Consider the following 23,824-nt stretch of genomic DNA (forward strand, 5'->3'; position numbering starts at 1 on the left):
GCAGTTTTAATTATTCCTCTTGTTTTTGTTTGTTTTTAAAACTGATAATTTGTTAAAAATGGAAAAAAAAACAGGAATAAAGAAAAAATATGTTGAAAGTCAAAGTCAGCGGGACACCTGATCGGGTCCGGGGGCTTTTTGGTTTACCGTCAGGCACACGAAGGGCAGCGTCATAAAGTTCCTGTCATAACTGAGATTCCTTTCAATAGGACATATATATTTATATTTATAAAACCCTGAGAAGTTTAAATCAAGGGTCTGCAACTTTTATGACCAAAAGAATCATTTTTACAAGTTTCCAACAAATAAAATTCGACTCGAGCTGCTAATTATCTGAAATAAAGGAAAAAGATTTAAAAAAAAAAATGTCCAATGACAAAGTAAGGTTGCATTACTGAAGTATCACAGGTACAGTTTAGATAGAGTATTTTATTGCATTTTTTTATTAAAGTATATTTTAAGTGATTTTCTCTTTTTTCCCGCCTCACACGGGGCACACGTTGGCTAGTTTAGCCTCTTTAGCGTAACCGCTCTACATCTTCTCACGGTTAGAGCAGTTTTAGCTACACTAGATTCTTTTTTGTTTTTCTACATTTTTGTTTTTTTCCTTTTTTAAATCTTCCCCCCTTTATTTTCTTTTCCTCAAAAGTTATGGCCGACTAAGCAGTTTTACTTTCAGCTGTTTTCATCCCGGAGTTTAGACTTTTTTGGGGGAAAATCAGTAAATATGTACAGTAAACAATACAAATATTTATCTACATGTTCTGAAAGCTTCACAGAGCCGCTTCAGAGGAGCTGAAGAGCCACTTCTGGCATTAATAAAGTTATTGTCACTTCCTGCTGGTGGTTGTTAGATAGTTAACCCGATGGGGTTTTGTCGATGTGGAGCGACTGAAGTTATTTCTCTTCTTCTTTCCGTCCACCAACATATTTCGCTCATCTTTGTTAAATATTTTAAATGTTGTGTTTTTTTTAACTCTTGGAATAACAAAGTGGAAAACTACTGCAAGCGTCCATCTCCTGTACCTCCATTGCTTCAATAAGAAAAGACACGCAGGTGATGGTTTCTTTGTATTGAACGTAAAAAAGAAAAGAGACGCGTTCTCTTGAAGTAACACGAGAGTGTGATGATCGACGTCTTCAGGGACATCTGTTCACTCCTCCCTCATCTGTAGCGGCTCCGCTCTTTGTCCTTGGACTTCCTGGGCGAGCGGCTCCGGTCCCGGCGGTCCCGGTCCCGGTCCTCCTTCCAGTGTTTCACCTGGGACTTGCTGTGTTTGTGCTCCCGGTCTCTGGAGCGAGAGCGAGAGCGAGAGCGAGAGCGAGAGCGAGCGGACTTCCTGTCCTGGAGGAGACGGAGGGGGACAGACTCGGTGAAGACGTCTGACCGGTAAACATGACAACAGAGGACGTAAAGGAGCTCAGCCAGTTAGTTCAGTGGTTCTCACTTATAGTCTCACACACGCCCCCTAGGGGACAGAACACCAACCAGACCCGACGGTTCCGGCTGGACGTACCTTGTGCTTTTTGGCCTTCCTGCCGTCCTCGTCATCGGAGTGATGGTGTTTCTTCTCTCGGTGCTTCTTCTCCGGGTGACGATGGCTCGGTGCCTCCTCCTCCTCGTCAATCACCAGCTCGTACTTGGAGCTGTTGGGGAAAGTCAAGGAAATCTCCGGGAAGTAGAGAAGATGGAAAAACAGAGCAGCTGTTCCTGCTCTAATACCGACAGCGACACATTCTTCTTCTTCTTCTTTTGGGTTTAAGGGCAGTTTGCTTTCATAAAGTTTCGCTACCGCCATCTGCTGGTTCTATCGACATTGTTTCGGCCCTGATGACTGTTTCCCTCTCTTTTATCAAAACCTTTTTTTTGTCCCTAATGACTGTTTCCATTCTTCTTTTTCTTCACTTGGGTTCAACGACAGTTGGCATCCGTGAAGTTGCACTACCGCCATCTGCTGGTTCTATCGATGTTTCCCACTGCTCTCGTCCCTGATGACTGTTTCCCTCTCTCTCTTTTATCAAAACCTTTTTTTTTGTCCCTAATGACTGTTTCCATTCTTCTTTTTCTTCACTTGGGTTCAACGACAGTTGGCATCCGTGAAGTTGCACTACCGCCATCTGCTGGTTCTATCGACGTTTCCCACTGCTCTCGTCCCTGATGACTGTTTCCCTCTCTCTCTTATCAAAACCTTTTTTTTTGTCCCTAATGACCGTTTCCATTCTTCTTTTTCTTCACTTGGGTTCAACGACAGTTGGCATCCGTGAAGTTGCACTACCGCCATCTGCTGGTTCCAGCTAGTCCATAGGGTTACTCAAAAAAAGAGAGAGAGAAAGAAAGAAAAAAAGAGAGAGAGAAAGAAAGAGAGAAAGAAAGAAAGCCAGCAAACCAGTGACACATTAACACACAAAGATACTCCGGTTTAGGCTTCATCTGGTCTTTGAGAGCCAGTTTGGACCGGTTCTCCACGTCCTTCTCGTAGGCTTTGAAGTCATCTTTGGTGTATTTCCCACCTGGAGACGGAGACACGTCCCACAGTTATGAGTCGGCGCCGTTCACCCCCGAGAACCCGGAGTGAAACGTGCAAACCACAGGAGCTTCCGCTGGGCGGCACCTTTTCCTTTCCACTTGATCTTTGCCACCGACTGGCTGAAGTCCACGTGAATGCGGCGGTCATCTATGAGCACGTTGTCCATTTTGAAGTAGGCCTTCTCGCAGTCTTCTTGCTGTGGAGACGGGAAACGGAGCGCGAGACGAGTCGGTCAGGTCTGCAACCTTTAAGACACGTTTACCGTAATTCCCAGACTATTGAACACACCTGTCCACACCTGCCTGGCCCCGTGTAAAGAAAGTAACTCCTTCCTTGTTGAATCATGAATTAACTTTGGATAATCACATTTTTTTGGCGGGAAAGCGGAGATCAATTTCACTGACCGAAGTATGAGAAATAAAGTAATTGACGTCTTTGAGTCTGGAAAGAGTTACTAAGCCATTTGTAAAGTTTTAGGACTCGAACCACGGCGAGAGCCAGTATCCACAAATGCAGAAAACTTAATAAATCGAAACCTTAATAGATAAAATCATTATTTAAAAACTGCCTTTTGCGTTCACTTGTGTCATCTTTGTCTGGAATTTACATTTGTTTGATGGTCTTAAACATTAAATTGGGGGAAATATGCCAAAAAAATAAGAAGTTGAGAAGGAGGCAAATACTTTTCCACCGCACTTAATTCACATGTTGGTGTAACTTGATGTACCAGTGCCCTCTGCTGGTTATAACATGCACTGCACTTTAAATGACACTACATGGAGGAGTTGGTGGTGCTGCTGAGGAGAAACGGCTTCAGTTTCACTGAAATCAGTGAATCTTTAGTTCAATAAAGACATGAAAGACATTGTGTTTGTCTCTGCTGGTGATTCACGTTTAGATCGATTCACGTTTTTAAAAAGTCGACTGACGCAGAAAAACAAGAAAATGAAAAAGTTCACTCACCTTTTCGAACTCTATGAAGGCGTAGCACAGGGAGTCTCCACTTTTCCAGTCTCTGATGATCTCGCAGCTGCACAAGGTGGGAGAAGTTGAAAGTTCAGGTCAAAGGTCACGGGGGAACGTCCGGCGGAAACAGACGCGCTGCAGAACAAAGGCTGCGAGGATTTCAGACGGCCGGCACCTTTTAATGGATCCGAAGCGAGAGAAGATGATTTCCAGGTCTTCGTCTGTGGTCACTGGGTTCAGTTTGCACACAAACAGCACGTTTTCTGGGGGCTTCATGTCTGCGTCGGGCAAATCGCCCACCTGGAGGAGGCGCAAGAGAGCAGCAGGCGCCGTCGCATCAAATCCAACCTTTGACACTTTGACGGCAATTTGTGGATTCAGCAGCCAGGAACTGTTTCACACAAAACTCAACGAGACCTGTACGACAGCGGGTTTCTACTAAATGTTTTAGGAGTGGCTCTACAGTCCCTCTGTAGTGGCTATACAGCCCCTCTGTAGAGGCTCTACGGTTCTCTGTAGAGGCTCTGCAGTTCTCTGTCGTGGCTATATAGCTCCTCTGTTGTGGCTCTACAGTTCTCTGTAGTGGCTCTACAGCCCCTCTGTAGTGGCTCTACAGCTCCTATGTGGTGGCTATACAATTCTCTGTCGTGGCTCTACAGCCCCTCTGTAGAGGGTATACAGTTCTCTGTAGTGGCTATATAGCCCCTCTGTAGAGGCTCTACAGTTCTCTGTCGTGTCTCTACAGCCCCTCTGTAGAGGCTCTACAGTTCTCTATAGAGGCTCTACAGTTCTCTATAGAGGCTTAACAGCCCCTCTGTCGTGGCTCTACAGCCCCTCTGTAGAGGCTCCACAGCCCCTCTGCAGTGGCCCTACAGCTCCACTAACCCTGAATCAAACCAGAATCGTGTGTTTTTACTGTCAGGTCTGGCTGAATGTTTCACAGGTGGAGAGAAACAAGTAACGAGCTGTGATGGAATCATGTTGACGTTCAGCCTGTGGAGGTGGAGGAGTGTTGCTCTCACCATCTCCAGCAGGATGGCGTTCGTGTTGGCCTCCTTCTCCTTCAGCCTCTCCTCCAGCTGCTCGGCTACTTTCCCGTCGGCGTCCTCGATCACCTCGTCCGCCCCGATGCGTCCGCTCTGTAGAGCCGTGGCACAGACCTCTGGGTTACATCAGCTTACAGAAGATCTTCTGATCATCGTATGAGAACGGCAAGAACGGCCTCCAGGGGTTCTCATGCTTTGTGCCAAGAAATTCACCAATTGTTAAGAGAGCAACAGAACGCCACTCACATCCAGCTGCTCCCTGGTGGGTTCGGGAGATCCATCGGGCACCGGCAGGCCGGCCGGGTCATCGTACGGGTCTTCGAGAATCACAGTGTGGTTGATCCTGGGGCACAAATTTAACACCGTTTTAAAGACGCGAAAACATATACTGTAAAAAGACGACAATTCTGTCTTGGTGCTCAAATCCCGCTTTTATGTCGAAGTACATTGCGAGTGTTGAAATACTCGCAGCGACATACTTTGGCCCAGACGGTTGGAACTAAATTGTTTCGGCCCGGAGGAGGCCGGAACAAATTGCCACCATTTTGTTTGGCAGGATGCCAGAGTGCCAAACGTTCTTCTTGTTCTCCCGGAGGATGAATCGGTCTTTAGACCAATGGAAACTGAAATCTACATGTTCAAACTGAAACTTTTTATTCTCTCTCTCTGCAGACCGGTATCAAATGATCCACGGACCTCGGTGGTGAATCGACTGCTTCGTAAAATAAACAACTCGAGAGGTTTCCCGTGACGGAATCAGCCATTAAATCGGTAAGAAGATTTTTTTTTTTCAATCCCCAATATCGGAATCTGCCCCCCAAAAACTCAGTCAGGCCCCATTGCTGACATCACTGACGAAGGCGCAGCGTTTCAGTAGTACTCTGAAGTAAAGTTTCATTCTCCACACACGCAGTTCTGACCTGATGTCTTGAAACGGGACGAAGTCCTTGTCGACAAAGGCCTCGTTGATTTTACTGAGGACGTCCAGGCCTTCGGTCACTTCTCCGAACACGGTATGAATTCCATCCAGATAGTCCAGGTTCTCCCCGGCCGTGATGAGGAACTACACAGAAGTACACGGACACAGCCAGAAAACAAGGTTTTTATCTAAATCCTGGTCCGAAACTCCACTAAGTTGTGCGTTAGAATCACTGTCACACTAAAGCTCCTTCATCCAAAACCCTTCCAGACGATTCTTCTTTTCAGTCGCTGCCAAACACACGACGCTGCCGACGGCCTCACCTGAGAGCCGTGCTGATTGGTTCCATCGTTCACCATGGACAACGTCCCCCTCTTCTTATGCTTGATGCGTGGAGCCTTCTCAATGTCGAAGTAGCGGGCCTGGTCCCCGTACAGTTTGCTGAGCGGGAGACAGTATTATTCCGACCGCGGTCACTCCGACCAGTCAAAGCTGAAATTAATTACCGTAACTTCCAGACTGATTGAGCGCACAAGTCGCACCCACCAAATTTAGAAAGAAAAGTCGGAGTTACGTGATGCGCCTGAACGCATCAGCGGCATGAAGCTCGTTAAGCAGTAAACATTCTATAAAATAGCCGCAGGGTTCAAAGCGTGTGAAAAAGTAGCTGCTTGTAGTCCAGAAATTACGGTAATATATCTCTCTTCTTCTCTCTGCTTGTAGCACTTTGAGATTTTATTTTTTAAATGAAAAGTGCATTAGAAATAAAATACATTTTTATTATTACATTATTAAAATGATAATGTCTGACCTGTAAATGGATTCTCCACCCCGACCGGTGCCAGTGGGATCTCCAGTTTGCACAATGAAATCTCTCTGGAAGTACAACGAAAGAAAATTAAACACGGATCGGATTTGAAGAAATATCTTTGTATTTGTCACAAACAGGAAACAAGGATTTTTAGAGAATTTGTCACAATGCTGACAACACATTTCTGGAATTTTCCGGAATGACCCTTTTAAGAATGAAACTGAAGATACATTACAGAGGTAATATTATGCAAAATCCACTTCCTAGAGGTTCTCCAGCAGTACTAATCGTCCCCATACCTGGACTGACGTCCCAGAAGTGAAGACAGTCTGTCCTCTCTGTCCCCGGCTTGTTTCAGGTTTTTAAGTGTGTTGCTCCAACCAGCCAATCAGAAATCAAACCCTATATAGTGTCATCGGGGGTTTAGCCAATCCCAATAAAGGCAGGCTCCTCCCTTTGACTCCTCCCACAATTAGGCAGCTCTGCTCTGGCACATGGCACCACGAGAGGGATGTGTGGGCGGAGCCAGTCCAGCTCACACAGACACAACAGATTCTGAATGTAGCTCCAATGATCCAATATTCAAATGGAGGAAAATCAAGGAAAAGCAATAAACTTTTAATAAAACGTTTTCGGACCAAGGAGACCGTGTGCAAGTTTAGAAAAGCTGGATAATACAACTCCTTCAAGACATTAGCTGGAACGCACACATTGTGAGTCAAACTGCTTAAATCAACCTTACCTGGACATTGTGAATGAGGCAGTAGTTGTAGTATTTTATCTTGCATAACTTGAGAAAGTTGAGGCAAGCTGCAAGCAGAGACAGTAGATGTTAGAGTTTAATAAGCAGAGGTTTGATAACACCGGGTCTGTCTTACACCGCATCGTGGTGAAACACCACCCCAGCTAGCAGAGCAGCTCCACGCCGACTCGTTCGGCCGACAAACAGCCCGACAATCCCCCACTGTGATCAAATAGTTAGTGGTTTCTCACTTTTCGGCCTTTCTTCTGTGAACAAGTCGACGACGATGTCGCCGAGCGTCGTTTCAAGGAGCACCGCCATGATGAGCACGCACCCCCGCGCATGCGCAGACGGTCTTCCTCAGTTTGGCCGTGTTTCCAGCTCGGTCCGTCTTGTTTTTAGCTCCCGTCCGTCCGCCTTTTCGGCTCCGGTTTGGGCTCTCACGATGTTAACGGCGGCGTCCACCGTCTGCGTGGCGTTTCTTCTTGCCTCGGCGACTCGCATCGAGTCGTGGAGCCGACCTGTGAACACGGTAAGGCCGCGGCGGGGCGGATTATTCGGCCAACGTGACGCTGTTGATGTTAGCGGTTAGCACAGTTAGCTTCCCGATGGGAAGACCCGGAGAGGTTTAAAGTAGAGTAAAGTCAGAACAGCCTCTTACTTTCTGTTTCCTGTCTGCTGCTACTCTTAACAGTGCCATTGCTCTCTAAGTTAGTTGATTAAACACAGTTATACTAGTGCTAATAATACAAAAACAAATGGGCGACAACGAAGCTAATAAATGAATGTATAAAAAATACGTCACATCCTGGACCGGTCTACTATCAGTCTGAAGTGAAATGGGTTCATGGCCACACGGATTTAATTTGATACCAGAGGTTTGCATTTCCAGGAGAAAATGTCAAGTGTGAATGTTGAATAAAGCTGATCTCCTTTTGTCTCAGCGTCTCCATGGCAACGGAAGCTGATCTGCTTGATCCGCAGTTTGGTGTTTTTAAATGCTGATGAACAGTTTTGATATTTGAATGGTTCAAATCGGTTTAAGATTGCAGGAGAAAAAGCGTGGCACGGAAGGGGTCAGAAAAATAATAATAAAGATTTGGATGCCTTCAGCATTCACACAATTAATCTGAATTTTGCCAAGTTGTGCTGTTTTGTCCGGCTTTTACCCTGAAAGACGTCATCAGATTGGGAAGATGTTATTTAGTGACATTAATATGCCACTGACTGAAACTGAGGTTGGTCCTCTGACGTATGTGCACTATTTTTATTTCTCGTACGTTTCGGCTCTGGTCTGTGGACAGTTTCATCAGGACATCAGGACTGCAGTGCATGCTGGAGGGGGGAGGACAGAATGTGTCACCTTTAATCTCGTTCCTCTTTTGTCTTTTCTTTTCCCCGCACCTTGAATCGTCACAGCAAAGCATCCTAATCAATGTGACAGCCGGGACCGTGGCCGACACGGAGCTCCAGGATTCAAACAACTTACAGGTAAACGGCAGCAAAGCAACAAGGACTCTGCAGGCGCGTGCTTTGACTTTTGACGAGGCTTCAAGGCTTTCTCACTTCACCTTTCAGATCAATCTGAACATATCGGTTGGTGAAGAGCAGGTGTTTGTCAATGACGTGCCCGTGGAGCTCTCAGGGGTCACAAGGTTAAACTGCCAGGCGCTTCTCTGTGAGTTTTTCCACAAACATCATGTACTTTGAGTCGGATGTCATCGCTGTCGGGGCTCTTTCAGAGTCCCTCCTGCTGCTTCCGTGTCAATTCATGTGACATCTACGTGTCAGTGACTCGCAGTTACTCGCTTTTTGATCGCTTCTTTTAAATCATGGGAGGTTTTCACTCTGCTCAACTTCTCAAACCTTCGTTGTTCCTGACGTCTGAGTGCTTTTTCATGTTCGTTAAAGATCCCATATGATGCCTTTTCTAATGGTTTCCTAACAGTAACGTGTCCCCATGTCCTGTACGAGGCCCAGTGAAGAAGTGAAGAAAGTCTGTCATCTCCCTGACTTCATCCACTTTTTGGTGAATGTCTACTCATACGGGCGATTCAAGAGGTTTTCCCTTAATGACATCATGTGGGGAAATAGCCGCTCCCTCGGGTAGTCGATACTAGTGTTTTTATTTAATTTTGCTGTTGTTTTTGAATAATTTCATTTGTGCCCACATGTCCGAAAGAGACTTTTCAATCAACTTTTCAATCAAAACACTTAAAAACGTTAATGTAAAAGCTGTTAAACGACATTCATCAAGACGCCTACGGATTCCTGTTGCTTTTTTTAAACGTCCGTTATCAGCAGCTAAAGGGTCACCAGTTAACAGGGAAACCATTTAATCTGAAACACCAGATATTGTCAGTAGAACTCACGAGAGGGACTTTAAGACTGAAATTCAGGACCAAGGATGGAAATACAGTTTGAATACACTGTTGTACCTCCTGTTGAAAAACCTTATAATATTGGACCTTTAAACACTGTAGAATTATAAGAGCCGCCAGGAAGCCCGTCCTCTCTGAATCAGAATTTTAAAGGTTTCTCGTGAGTCGGGTGGAAGCGGGAACTTCTGGAGAAGTGATATTTCCTTGTGGAATGACGGGATGTGGTGAGTTTTTTTGTTTGTTTGTTTGTTTTGTTTCCAGTGGACAGCATCAATGGGAGCAGTGAGTTTGAGTCGGGGGACTTTGTGTCGACGGTGACCAGGGTGATGGTGAGCCAGAATCGGCTCTACAGCGACTCGGACGAGGTGGTGGCTCTCCAGGTGTTCAGTGAAGTCATAGAGATGGAGGGCAAAGAGGTGAACCTCCTCCCGTTGTTCTGCTGCACTCAGACCCGTCTGTGTTTGGCTTTTAAACTTTGACTGTGTGGCGCAAACCTTTCGTCTTTCCATTGGCAATATGGTGAAATAGTGGCATCGTCCTTTGTGTGACACTGTTTGCTGCTGTGCAGGTCCAGCAGCCCGACATGTGTGAGGTGAAGATCCTGATGAGTCCAGACTTCCAGAAGCTGGCTCAGTTCACCAACGTCTACCCCATCGGACACAGCGAGATCTTCCGAGCCCCCCGGGAGGACGACGTGGTGGTGACGGACTCCCCCGCCTCCCAGAGAGGTCCGGCCTCTCGCTTTAAGCCCTCGCGCGCTCTCTCTCCTGAGCGGCGGCGCCTCACCTCCTTCTTTCTGCTTCATGCCTCCCGTCTCAGACGAGGAGCAGCTGATCTCTCAGACCACCAGCCAGTACCCGCTGAAGAACACCGACACCACGCAGGAGGAGACGGCCGCGCCCGGCAAGCTGCCCGAGACGCCGCTGCGCATGGACCCCGACCTGCTGTACGATGTCCGATACGACGAGTTTGAGGACGGCGACACGAGTCAGCCGGACCAGAACCAGATGGAAACTCCCCCCAAAGAGTCCATCTCCTCGTACTCGGTGAGAAACGACAGCAGACTCTCCGCCGGGTTCCACTCGGAGGTTCAGTCTCCAGACCATTGGTTCATTGAAGTAACAGACTTTTCTAGATGTTTAGATTTCGCAGCGCTTCAGTGAAAGGATGAGACGTAACACGACACCAGAGCTGATTGGTGTGAAAGTTACCTTCAGCAAACCAGCCAATCAAATGTCAGATTTCTTTCGACACTTGTGGTGAACAAGTTTATTACAGGAGAAAAAACAAGCTCCAGCAGCAGAGTGACAATTTATAAAAATGGGCTCATTATTAAGAAAAAAATAATAAGATTATGTATGTATGTATGTATGTATGTATGTATGTATGTATGTTGAGTTTGCCCACTTTTCCTCATTTATCTTATGCAGGTGAAACAAACAAACAAACGCCAGTGTAACTCTACAAGATGAAATATAATCAACACATCAATCAAAAACAGGTTACAGAAATATGACATCACAATTATAGTAAATAGCCAATTTAGCAAGTACTCAATATATTAAATACATTTATATTAGAATGGAAAATATTTGAGCCAAAGTATTAACCATTTCCAAAATGAATCCTTTATCCTAAATATACATGCTGGTATATAGTTTATCAAGTACTGTAATATAAATAAACATAACATTCTTTAAATATATAAATATATCATCATGATCAAATATCATATATATATATAATATATATATATATTCCATGATTTTCCTTAAATCTATTTCAAGCTAAAATCTTAAATAGAATAAATGCAAATAATTACAGAAAATTGTGCAATGAATGAATTTTATTTATATATATTATCTATTATCTTATATTATTTATATCGATTAAAACAATTAACTCATTAATTTCATATTTTTTTCTAAATAAGACTTTAGCTTGTAATAAATATAGACAGAAAGTATACAAATACCATTTTTATAACTTCTCTTTCAGCTTTGGGTGGACACTGTTTCTCTCGTCACTTCGTGAGTGAAGTCGAGCAAAAACAAAAAAAAGCAAACATGTTTCTTATATCTTTGAATATTTCTAAACTTGTGAAGTATAGTAACAATATACTGTGATATTTACTACCATAAAAAGAAACGGAGAAAGAAAATATGTAAAGAGGAGGAGGAGGAGGAGGAGGAGGAGGAGGAGGAGGAGGAGGAGGAGGAGATGATGATGACTCTTGACAGGTGTGGTGTTTCTCCTCCTGTCCAGGCCGTGTGTCAGTGGGTGGAGCAGGCCCGCGAGCGACTGCGTCACTTCTGCTCCGAGTCGCTGCCGCTCTTCTTCCTGGTCATGTGGGTGGTGGTGATCGGCGTGGTCGGATCCGCCGTCATCGTCAAGATCCTGGACATGCTCTTCCCCACGTGTGAACCCAAGTGAGTTCTGGCCACAGAAAGACGACCCAGACTTCATCCCTGTTTATAGATATTTACCAAGACTGCTTCAGGTCACATGAATTTAAGCCCGTTTGTTTGTTTTTTGGTCTTTTGATATTGACGTTTTCTTATCAGCAGAAAAAGAACAATATTTTTTAAAATGATAATATAATAATAAAATTAAACTGGCCGAGGATAGTCGTCTGTGCGCCTCGCCTCAAGGCATAAAATCCAACTAAATGAATCTGACAGCAGGTTCAGAGAGTCTGATGGTCCAACATGAAGCGGCTTCACTCCCAAGAAGAAAGAGTCCTGAGGTTCTCCTGCAGTGGACCTGAAGTCCAGCCCGTCTTTCTGTGCAGCGGCTCGTCACTAAGTGGCGCTATTGTTCACAGGCACATGATCTTCAACCTGAACCCGGTGACCCTGACGCCTGAGGACGAGAAGCACAACCTGCTGGAGCACATAGAGGTGGAGGTGGTGCAGGAGGAGACGCAGCAGCAGGAGGAGGAGGTGGTGGTGCAGCAGCAGCAGGAGGAGGTGGTGGTGGTGCAGCAGCAGCAGGAGGAGGTGCAGCAGCAGGAGCAGCAGGAGGAGGTGCAGCAGAAGAAGCCCTGAGGACAGATGAAACCTGTCCCCCTTCACTTTGTCCCCGTTGCTTTTGAAGCTTTCACTTCCTGTCTGTCGCTTCGCCCCTCCCCCCACTGTAGCTTGCTCGGCCGCCGAGGCGACCCACTGACTCCGGGCCGAGTGGGCGGAGCTTCGTCTGACCGCCGCCGGGAGTTTCCTGCTTGTGGCCATGAAATATGCACCGTGCATGAGTTGTTGTTGTCGTGTAACTCTTCTGTCCCCCGAGCCTCGCGGCGGCGGCGGCGGCGGCGCTCACACTTCAGTTCAGGTTCCTCTGGACCGGACCGGACCGGACCCGTTAGAACCCGGAACACACACTTTGCACAACTTTTCCATTTGTTTGAGTGCAAAGTGTTAAATACGTTTTTTTTTTTGTTCTTCTAGAAAACCTAAGCAAGTAATAAAACTTAAGTGCAATCTTTAAAATAAGGCTTTTTTATGATTATTATTTTTATGGCTGTTCTAAACCTTCTCCAGCCGCGCATGTTTTTACAAACGCCCCCCTCGCTACGCTCACGTGCGGAGTGACGAGACGAACCTTCAGCCGTCACGCGTCTAATTACTTTTAGCAACCGCGGCTGAATTCTCCTCATTTAGTCGTTTCTAACTTTAGGACGTCGTTTCTTTTCTGCAAATTAGTCGAGGAAAATGGTGGAAACGTGTCGGGAGGAGAAAAATAAAAATAAACGATATCCTAAAGGATCAGCCCCCCCCCCCCACACACACACTCTTTACTTTATTCCACCAAACACTTTATTTTTTATTTGTTGTTGAATCCCTGATGAGGTCCTAACGTGAGCGTTGGTGTGAAACCTTCAGTTGCTGCTCCTCCGGTGCCTCGGTTCAGTTTCAGTGGATCTTGATTGATTTGTCTTCACTGGGGAATGTAAATCAAACAAACAAACAAACAAACAGGGCTGAGCTGAAGTGTGAACTGAATGTGATCTGCAGCTGAAACACAAAAAGAAAACCTAAACACTACGTCTGTTACTGTTGGTTCATATTTTCAAGTCATTTCTTCAACGTTTCTTTTTTCTGTGTTCAGTAGCAGGAGGCATTAAAATGTTGTTTTGGTTTGTTTTTCCTCTGTAAATTTGTCGACTTCGTTCAAACACTAAAACATCCCCTTTGTTTTTTGGGGGATTTATTGTTGTGCTCCGACCGGAAGCTGTGTGTGCGCGCGCGGACCAGCAGCATGTAGAATCTGCTGCCTCAGCGCGTTTCGGCCCTGCGGCCGCCGCTTCCCGGTTCCGCTCCGGCGATGCATCGATTGTATGAAGTCCGGCTGGAAAACGCCGAATAAATGTTTCCCCTTCCCATCAGTCACACCGATTATTTCACGCTCCAGTGTGGAGATGACCACTTCCTGTTCCAACGTGACCGCGAGGCGAAGGCGGGGGTCCTGACTGGACGACACCTCCTGGGAGGGATTAAACCTTGTAGCTCCCCTTTTCAGACTAGGAATAAAATCTCACCACATTTTGTAATAACTGTTATTATAAAATGTGATCCACGTTTTCTTTTGAAGAAACTAATTTTTATCCTTTTATCCATATTCATTGTTCCATGTTTAATTATGACAAAACAATAGATTCAGTTGAACTCGAATTCTATTAGACTTTGTTTTTGCTTATTTTCTGCCAGCATAGCGATGGTAGAACGCAGGATCTAAATCAGATTAAACGTTTTAGAGTTTTAAAGTTGCAAGATAATCCGTATTTCCACCTGCCGTTTCTATTCTCTGGAAGAAATGAAGCCAGATTATTAGAGCCACTGAGTGCATTTAATCGTTTGACCTGCGTTTTAATAACCGTTCCAACGTGTCAAGTTATTACAAAATGCGTCAGATTATTTAGGAGTTGGGAATAAATTACACAACTACATATTGCACCGTTATTACATGATGCCATGAGGAGTTACATGAGGAGTTTGAGGCTCTTCTGGCTGCACAGGGTTAACCGACACCTTATTAAATCCTCTATGTGAGTGTCTCAGTGTGTGAAGGCAGGCGAGCGAATACTTTTGGCAACGAAGCTAAAATTCTGCTTCTGTCTTCTGCCCCGTTTGCTTTTAACAATTTAAAATGAAAAAAAACTTTGTGAACATGAATCTAGTTTCCTGTGTTGTATTTGGCGCTAAACAAATAAAACACTGAAGCCTGAACTTTCCACGTTTTTGTTCAATATCCCACCTTTTTGCGAGTCGCGTACAGTAACTGCGTTCTTCCCAGGAAAGTCCGATAAAAAAAAATCAGTACAGCCGATTGAAACTTTTCGTTCAGGTCCTCAATCATTTTCAAAAGGAACTCTCGCAGAAAACCACGACGACGTGCATAAACTTTTAATTTATTCATAGAAATATTAGTTTTCATAATAAGAATCTCAAAAGTGTGGAAAGGAAAAAAATAAAAGTTCAAACGAGGAGAACGGGGAGAAGTACAAAGACAATAAATTGTTCATTTCCAGGTGTGGAAAACATCTGCAGTTAGTCGATAGTCTTTGATTTTTATACCTCGGGTGAAAACTTATTCTGAAATGCTTTGCAGGTGAGGAGGAGGAGGAGGAAGAGCAGCGCCGCTCGGCTCCTTCAGCACGATCCGAACTCTTCGATCCACTTCTCGTATTTCTCCAGGTCGGCCGCAGAAACCGACTTGGACACTTTCCTGAGCGCCGACTCGAAGTCCTCCATGGTGGTGGGCATGTGCATCTCGTCCCGGGAAATGTTCCGGATCTCCTCTGGGGTCAGACCCTCGATCCTCCTCCTCATGGCCATCAGGGACGCGTCCCTGCAGCAGAACCAAACGTCAGCACAAGCAGCTGGAGGCTCACCGGTGAGGCCGAGTCTCAGGACTCGGTGTCGAAGTGCAGCAGGCGCAAATCGGTTCTGTTTGTTGTGGAACGTCATGAATTCATCAACGTTTGGATTCGACCAACTGAAATAACTCAACAGGGTTTGAAATGTAGAGACGAGGATGAAGGACTTTAACTATTCGGACTCCTAACAGGCGTAGCGCGCTCTCCGCACGGCAGCGCCCTCTGCTGGCCGTGTGACTAAGCTCAGGCGGAGGAAAAAGCACTTTACAGGTGAAATCCAGCGGAGGACCTAGCTCGGGGTTCTGACCTGCACACGTTGGTGATGTCGGCTCCGGAGTAGCCCTCCATCTGCTCTGCGATTTTGTCCAGGTCCACGTCCCCGGCGAGCTCCAGCTCCTTCAGGTTGATCCTGAGCAGCTCCACTCGACCTTTAGCTGATTAAAAACACACAGAGCGTGACCTCGACGGCCTAAACCCCGGCGTGATCAGCCGTCCGGAGGAAACTAGTGCTTTCACTCCCTTTATGACTTGATTCATTAAAGTGCCAGTCACTTCTATCTCCGACTTTGGACCGGGCTGGAGCTCACCGCTCCGTTAATCTGGTCAAACTCTCCAGCTGACCACCAACCAGGGCAGCCAGCGACTCCCAAACAACCTGAAATCAGTCGCTGTCAGTAAGTCGGTCGTCGCGATCCGGAGCGGCGGAGAGGAGCCCGTACTTGAAGGCAGAGGGATGTAGATCCTCTTCTCCAGCCGCCTCCTCAGGGCCTCGTCGATGTCCCAGGGGAAGTTGGTGGCGGCCAGCACCATCACCATCTTCGACGGGTCCTCGTTTTCTGACGCCCCGCCGACGCCTGCGCCCAAAAACAAAAGCGCCTCAGCTGGATTCGGGTCTCGGTAAATATCAACACGAGGAAGTTTAGTGTTGGAATGAGGCGGCGGGCCTCGGTGGGAACCGTGAGAGTGATGAGTCGCTGTCCGGTGACGTTAATCTCACCGTCCATCTGCACCAGCAGCTCGGCCTTCACCCTCCTGCTGGCCTCGTGCTCCTCGGAAGTTCCTCTGCGGCTGCACATGGAGTCGATCTCGTCGATGAAGATGGTGGTGGGAGCGTAGAAACGTGCCTGCTCAACAACATTCATGGATTCATCGGTCGGGGCGAAGATCCCGCAAACAAAACTCAACACGCCAGGTCAGTAAGAGCTTGGCTGGTCGTGGGTAAATGTACAGTGAAGGTTTGAGGACTCGTCACTGGAGATTAACCAGGTTTTTACTAGAGCTACACTCGGTAGAATTATGCCAGATAGAGCTACACTCGGTACAGCTACACCCGGTAGAGCTACACCCGGTAGAGCTACACCCGGTAGAGCTACACCCGGTAGAGCTACACCCGGTAGAGCTACACCCGGTAGAGCGCACACCTTCGTTTGCGCAACCGAGTTAGCATTGCTAGCATGATAGCCGTTAGCTCATATCGATGCGACCTAGCCTGTCAGGTAGCTACATCACTGTGAGCAGGGAGCGTCGTCTCCATGGCAACAGACGCTGATCTCCTCCATGAGGTACCTCTCTCACCCGCTTTGTATGGGAACATTTTTTTCAAAGTTTGAAGGGGATTTATTTGGAAACGCTTAAACGTTAACGTCTCAAAATCGAATCGCTGTGATGGAGGAACGCACCATTTCGAAGAGGAGTCGCACCAGCTTCTCCGACTCTCCTCTGTACTTGGACGTGAGCGTCGAGGAAGAAACGTTGAAGAAGGTGGTTCTGCATTCCGTGGCCACGGCTTTGGCCAGAAGTGTCTTTCCCGTGCCCGGAGGTCCCACCATGAGCACTCCCTGGAAGAACATCACCGCAGTGTGACCGTGGCAGCAGAACCAACGACACGAGACAGAAGCAGCAGAACGTAGTAGCAGAACATAACAGCAGAACGTAGCAGTAAAACATAGCCGCAGAACAGCAGAACGTAGCAACAGAACGTAGTAGCAGAACATAACAGCAGAACATAGTAGCAGAACATAACAGCAGAACATAACAGCAGAACGTAGCAGCAGAACGTAGCAGCAGAACGTAGCAACAGAACATAGCCGCAGAACAGCAGAACGTAGTAGCAGAACGTAGTAGCAGAACGTAACAGCAGAACGTAGTAGCAGAACGTAGCAACAGAACGTAGCAGCAGAACGTAGCCGCAGAACGTAGTAGCAGAATAGCAGAACGTAGTAGCAGAACATAACAGCAGAACATAACAGCAGAACGTAGTAGCAGAACGTGTTTATCAGTAAGAACCTTCCAGGGTCTCCGGATGCCTTTGAAGAAAGCCGGCATCCACATTGGAAGCACGACCGCCTCCTTCAGGAGTTTCTTTGCGTCGCCCAAATCGGCGATGTCGTCCCTACAGAACCAGGACAGAACAGACACCAGACCGATTAGGCAGAGTGAGGAACCACACAGGCTGCAGTGACGGGCCGCGGGTTCCACAGCAGTGTTCAGTCTCCTGACTTACTTTATTGTTCTTCTTTATCCAACAAGGACTTTATTATACGTTCATAAAGTAGGAAAACTGGTAAATGAAGAGTGCAGAGTCAGTGGTCATTACACCACGCCCAGCAGGGGGCGCTCTACAGATTAAATCAGAAGTAACCTGGATTTTAGTTGAGGAGGATTTCACTGTTTTTCACGTCAGGATTTGAGATTTCTCTGATATTTTAGCCCACAGGGGGTTTGTAGTGAAACAGTAACTTAAAGTAAAGTAAAGTATAGTAAAGTAAAGTATAGTATAGTATAAAGAGGATCGAGTTTAGATTTCTGTTCTGCGCTACACTAACCAGGCGGTTGTTAGCTTAGCCATTAGCATTAAATCCCAGCTGGGGTTGGCTTTCATAAGTAAATGTTTACAGTGTGTTCTGTGTAAACTCTGGACACACCTGACTACACACCTGGGCTACACACCTGGGCTACACACCTGACTACACACCTGGGCTACACACCTGGGCTACACACCTGGGCTACACACCTGACTACACACCTGACTACACACCTGGGCTACACACCTGGGCTACACACCTGGGCTACACACCTGGCTACACACCTGGGCTACACACCTGACTACACACCTGACTACACACCTGGACTACACACCTGGACTACACACCTGGGCTACACACCTGGCTACACACCTGGGCTACACACCTGGCTACACACCTGGACTACACACCTGGACTACACACCTGGACTACACACCTGGACTACACACCTGGACTCTCACTGTGGTGGTGATTTAGAAGGATTTGATTCTGGCAAGTTTCCAAACAATGTTTTCATTATTTATTTTATTTTTTTATCCAATAAAAACAGGACAACCAACCCCACAAGCAGAATAATCTCACTCAGCTGGTAAACAAAAGTTAAAAGTTCCATTCTTACCAGGTCACGTTGGGATTCTGAGATATGATGTCCCTCTCCAGAGCTTCCACCAGGTCTCGGTCAAATCCTGCTGGGTCAAACCTTCTCACTTCTTTCTCCGGCACTTCTCCTTTATTCTGAAAATCAGAGTGAAGGTACAGTTACCTTCTCATAGCTGTAGGATGCTTTATGGTCTGTCTGTTAGAGGAGGAAGATGCTCTATAATCTGGCTGTTAATGGAGGAAGATGCTCTATGATCTTGCTGTTAATGGAGGAAGATGCTCTATGATCTTGCTGTTAATGGAGGAAGATGCTCTATAATCTGGATGTTACTGGGGAAGGTGCTCTATAATCTGGAGGTCAATATGAGGGAGATGCTCTATAATCTGGATGTTAATGGAGGAAGATGCTCTATAATCTGGAGGTTAATATGAGGGAGATGCTCTATAATCTGGATGTTAATGAGGAAGATGCTCTATAATATGAAAGTTCATATGAGGAAGATGCTCTATAATCTGGATGTTGGTGGGAGGAAGATGCGCTACAATCTGGGTAATAAGAAGATTCTGGTCTACAATCTGGATGTTAGTTGAGGAAGATGCTCTATAATCTGGATGTAGATGAGGAAGATGCTCTATAGTCTGGATGTTGATGGAGGAAGATGCTCTATAATCTAGATGTTGATGGAGGCAGATGCTCTATAATCTGATGTGTGTGAAGTTCCATCAGTCAGAGGGAGGAAGCAGCTCTGACTCTACATTCACACTGCAGATTAGAAGCTTTAACAACACAAATAAGATTTTTCCAGTTCAGAGTCTGAAGAATTTGTGGTTCCAAATCAGAACTGAATATTCATCAACGCAGCCTCAGAGTGACGCATCGTGTCGCACTTCACCCAAACGTTTTCATTTAAATGCGACGGCGTCACAATTCTGCACTGAGAGGCTGAAACGAAGCAGGTCGACGTTTAGATTTGAAGCTCAAACTCCACATTCACACAAACAGATGCGACTGCACAGCTGCAACATCCAGATTAACCGATCAGACACATTTAAATCAGATCTCAGCAAATGAAAACAGAACTTGAGCATTGTGACCTGCAGTGTGAGCGTAACCTCAGATTAGCCTAATTCCAATGTTACTTACAGTGGGTCATCGTCCCTGCAGCGTTCAGGAGGAGGACTGAGTTAGTACAGGATCAACGAGTTAACGAGAGTTTAGTGAAACAGTCAGAGCCACGTGAGCAGGACCAGGAGGGAGACAGCGGCTCTACGGCCATTCTACCCCGTTCTCAGCTAAACGGGACTTCAGTGACCCTCTTCTCCTCCAGAACATTCACTTCTAATGAAGTTTTTTTTTTTTTTACAGTTTAAATAATCCTAAATCAGTGAACTTCACTCATTAATTCATAAATTAACGCTTTGATCATAAATTCATGTCTGCGGTCTGTAATGAACCAAAGGTGACGATGTGTTGAAAATTCCTTCGTCAATAGAAGAGAATGCACAGGAAGAGAACAGAGTCCTCATCCAAGATGGCCGCCATGTGGCTACGTCAGCTTCTACAGGTTCCATGTTAGTACATGTACAGGTTCTATTTTAGTACTTCTCCAGGTTCTACATTAGTACTTCTACAGGTTCTATTTTAGTATTTCTCCAGGTTCTATACTAGTACTCCTACAGGTTCTATATAAGTACGTCTCCAGGTTCTATATCAGTACTTCTCCAGGTTCTATATTAGTACTTCTCCAGGTTCTATTTTAGTACTTCTCCAGGTTCTATTTTAGTATTTCTCCAGGTTCTATACTAGTACTCCTACAGGTTCTATACAAGTACGTCTCCAGGTTCTATATCAGTACTTCTCCAGGTTCTATATTAGTACTTCTCCAGGTTCTATACTAGTACTTCTCCAGGTTCTATACTAGTACTTCTCCAGGTTCTAGATTAGTACTTCTCCAGGTTCTAGATCAGTACTTCTCCAGGTTCTAGATCAGTACTTCTCCAGGTTCCTGGCTGAGCCCACCAGGTTGGTCACCTTCTCTCCCTTTGCCTTCCCGACAGCCTCCTTGGTTTCCTTGGTTTCCTTCTTGTCTTTTCCTTTGGAGGGTTTGGTTTTGTCCCCGTTGGCTCCTCGGGGTGAATTCTTCTGCTGGCCTCGCACGTTGACGCTCAGGCGGTTGTTGACAGGTTTGCTCTCCTTGTAGAAGTTTGAAGGTCGTCTGACAGGACAAGGAGAGTGTCTGTGGAGGAGGACGAGCCCAGAAACCGTGATTCAACACAGCCGTGGGTGACAAACATACAAACATACAGGTCACCTTGACTGGAATCATGAACTGAAACTATCGGGCTCCTCCGGCTATAAATCGTTCTCGTGCGAAACTCGGAGGTCGGATTTTCTTTAGTCGTACCTAAACGCATCACTGAGCACAACCTCCCTCTCGCTCACGTTGTCGCTCTGTTTAACTCACTTCTGCTTGAAAGAGACGAGAACGATGAGAAATCAACACTTCAGATTGGTGAAGAAGTTGGAGTTACTTTGTGGATTTAGACCCAGACACCCCCCCCCCCCGCTGGGAGCAGGTCCCTAAAGGTCCGTCATCAGCGACTCATTGTTCTCTGACAGCGTGCGGGGACCGTCTGCAAATTACAAACTGATGCAAAAGCGAAGACAGTTTCCATAAAAATATGTAGTAACTTCACTGGTATTCACTGCAGAGTCACTAAAAATCACTGCAGGCTTCGCTTGATCACACTAGTGTGATATATGGTCTGTAGTGTCTGTAGTGTCTGTCGTCACTGCGGCAGCAGTTTGCAGACGGTCCCTTGTCGTGTGGGCTGAGGGGATGAAACGATTCCCGTCATGATAAACAATCCCATAGTTTCTAGTAGGAGAAATACCACCGAGCAGGTGGGATGTGAACAAAGAGGCAGTGTGAGGTTCACGCAGCACAAACCTGAGGGGCAGAAACAAAAGCGCCTCACATCAGCAGCTCGGGGGGGGGGCAACTAATCTCAGTCATATGATTAATATCAGGACTGCTGCGCTCAGACAATCTGAGCCGAACACGTCTGAGTGGGAACCACACAACTGCCACTGTAAAAGTTTAAAACACCCGAATAAAGGTGAGTTATGTAATTGATCAGTCATTTTAGTTGTGATTTCATTCACTCCTATGAATGAAACGACTTCCAGGCTAAAACGAACCAAAACATAGACGATGTAAATAAATACCTGGGTTCCACGTGAACAGATCTGACCTCCATATCGTCGTGGTTACTGGATTTCGCCCCTGTGGTTCCCCGCTGGAAGTTCTCCAGGGCGGACATGATGTCCTGGACGTGACGGTTCTCCTCGCTGATCTCCTGCCACCACTGACACGGACAGACACTTTTAAAATCCCACATTAGGTTTGTTTAGGAGGAACGGTTCAAGAGAGCGAACAGGTGAGTCTACAGTGGGCGGAGCCTCACAGACCTGCTCCTCCTCTGGTCCGCTCACTCAGTCCAGCCGGGAGACATAGGATGTTTGTTGTGGCGTGTTTACTCAGAAACACCCGAGTGCAGTGGAACGTAAAAGGTGTGTTTACCTGCTGCCATCGCTGGTGGGAGCCGGCGTCCCGGACGGTGTAGGCGTACTGCTTCATCTGATCCAGCAGGCCCTGGTACAGGACGCTGGCCGAGCTGTAGTTACCCAGCAAGGCGTACTCCCGGGCCAGCTTCAGATTCTCACTGATGTCTCGAACACTCATGCTGCTGGACAGAAGACAGGTCAGAGGTCAGTGGGGTCCTCCCACCACTAGTGGGCGCTCCGGAGCGCCACTGTTTTCACATTCCCTTATTAAAGCGAGTTCCAGCTCGTTTTACTGTGAAGTCCCTTGCAGAAAACATCGGTTACACGTTCCAGCCAAAATCCTGCATTGCTTTTCTTTAAAGTAATAAAAACACATTCGGCCCAACGACACACACTTTCATAGTTCTCCATTCAGACGTCACTATGAACTCGTCTCAGAGCGGTGTAGTACCTATCCCAGGCCTTTAGGTGGCACTGTAACGGTGAAGACACGGAGAATACGCATCAGAAATCGAATATGGCGCCTCGATAACCACCAGTACCATCAGAACCTCTCTTCACTGGATTCATTTCATTTACAAAACGTCTGTTGGGGGAGAAACTCCTCCATGTCTACAATCCTCCCTCCGTGTTTACGACACAAAATCTCATCGCTTCTGCTGCAAGTTACTGGACCAGACCTTCACACTTTCTACATTCCTTCACAAACACCATGTACCCGATACTGAAGGACCACTGCGCTTCATTCTTTTAGATTTTTATCAAAGTGTTTCTTCATTTATAAAACCGTAAACACGTCTTTCCTTTTGTTAGGATCGTGAGACACTATTACTGTATGTGTTTCTTTATAGGTTTTCCTCTGTGGCTCCTTGCCGGTGAGTCATTGTACATGAGAATTGGGTGTCAATTAATCTGCCAGTTGAAATAAACAAACAAATAAACAAACAAACGGGTGGGTGGGGGGGGGGGGGTAGGAGGTGTGTGCAGCCTTCAGAACTCCTGTCGTCAGTTTTCTCGTCCAGCAGAGACATTGTGGAAGACATAATAAATAGAAGACATAATAAATAGAAGATAGAATAAATCCCACTGCGTGTTTGTAACTTGTAACGTGCGAGTGTCAGTAACTCGACCGATCCCAGGACTCGGTCTGAAGCCGGGTGAACGTGTGACTCGGTTTCCCGGCGGGGAAACGCGTCGTTCGTACGGAGAAGTGGATAAAGGTGGAGCGCTGACGGTGTTAAGGTGGAGACAGAGACGCCGTGTGTCCGGTTGTACTCACTTTTCCTCGGATGAAGGTCTGTCAGCGGCTCACAATCCACAGCAGAACTCCAGCTTCCTCCTCTTCTTCTGCCGTTTTCACGGAACTCATCGCGGGAAGCTGCTCTGCTGCCACCTTCTGGTGTCGAGCGCACACTGCAACGGCTGACCGGTCAAACTAAAAACATGAAGCTCAACTGGATATTATTGATCAGTGTTACCAGACACACACACTTTATACATAATCTGTCTATGTAAGTGGCGGCTGGTCAATTGAGGGCGCAAGGGCGACGACCTCTCTCAGACACAAGAAAGTAGTACATAAAATAG

The 23,824-nt window shown here is 46.4% G+C and overlaps 3 protein-coding genes across 9 annotated transcripts; 1 reads left to right on the top strand and 2 right to left on the bottom strand.

The window, feature by feature from the left end:
- Nucleotides 1-614: 614 nt before the first annotated feature.
- Nucleotides 615-7,352, bottom strand: ppil4 (peptidylprolyl isomerase (cyclophilin)-like 4). The gene is made up of 13 exons (XM_080491122.1): nt 7,264-7,352; nt 7,013-7,080; nt 6,271-6,335; nt 5,783-5,900; nt 5,461-5,603; nt 4,787-4,883; nt 4,517-4,633; nt 3,670-3,794; nt 3,492-3,558; nt 2,613-2,724; nt 2,415-2,511; nt 1,518-1,647; nt 615-1,345 (listed from the first exon to the last, which is right to left on the bottom strand). The coding sequence occupies exons 1-13, from the start codon at nt 7,331-7,333 to the stop codon at nt 1,166-1,168; spliced, it is 1,389 nt and encodes a 462-aa protein (XP_080347248.1). The 5' UTR covers nt 7,334-7,352; the 3' UTR covers nt 615-1,165.
- ginm1 (glycoprotein integral membrane 1) lies at nt 7,299-14,615 on the top strand (the record flags this gene model as incomplete). Its single annotated transcript, XM_080491123.1, has 8 exons — nt 7,299-7,544; nt 8,432-8,503; nt 8,591-8,690; nt 9,655-9,809; nt 9,962-10,121; nt 10,213-10,439; nt 11,659-11,822; nt 12,218-14,615. 8 exons carry the CDS (start codon nt 7,299-7,301, stop codon nt 12,438-12,440), a joined length of 1,347 nt encoding a protein of 448 aa, XP_080347249.1. The 3' UTR covers nt 12,441-14,615.
- katna1 (katanin p60 (ATPase containing) subunit A 1) lies at nt 13,194-23,607 on the bottom strand. 7 transcript variants are annotated; one of them, XR_013936452.1, is made up of 12 exons: nt 23,517-23,607; nt 22,254-22,416; nt 21,899-22,038; nt 20,702-20,906; nt 18,689-18,804; nt 17,552-17,657; nt 16,945-17,103; nt 16,263-16,389; nt 15,985-16,119; nt 15,573-15,699; nt 14,964-15,237; nt 13,194-13,329 (listed from the first exon to the last, which is right to left on the bottom strand). XR_013936452.1 is itself a non-coding variant. In XM_080491117.1 (11 exons), exons 2-11 carry the CDS (start codon nt 22,413-22,415, stop codon nt 15,039-15,041), a joined length of 1,476 nt encoding a protein of 491 aa, XP_080347243.1. In that variant the 5' UTR covers nt 22,416; nt 23,517-23,595; the 3' UTR covers nt 14,598-15,038. The 7 variants fall into 7 exon arrangements, 5 of the variants coding, with proteins under 5 accessions (XP_080347243.1, XP_080347241.1, XP_080347244.1 ...); XR_013936453.1 differs by having other exon boundaries at nt 22,254-22,419; nt 23,517-23,606; XM_080491117.1 differs by lacking the exon at nt 13,194-13,329 and having other exon boundaries at nt 14,598-15,237; nt 23,517-23,595.
- Between the last annotated feature and the right edge of the window lie 217 nt (nt 23,608-23,824).

The sequence above is a fragment of the Lipophrys pholis genome, assembly GCF_963383615.2.
Source record: "Lipophrys pholis genome assembly, chromosome: 21".
NCBI lineage: Eukaryota > Metazoa > Chordata > Actinopteri > Blenniiformes > Blenniidae > Lipophrys > Lipophrys pholis.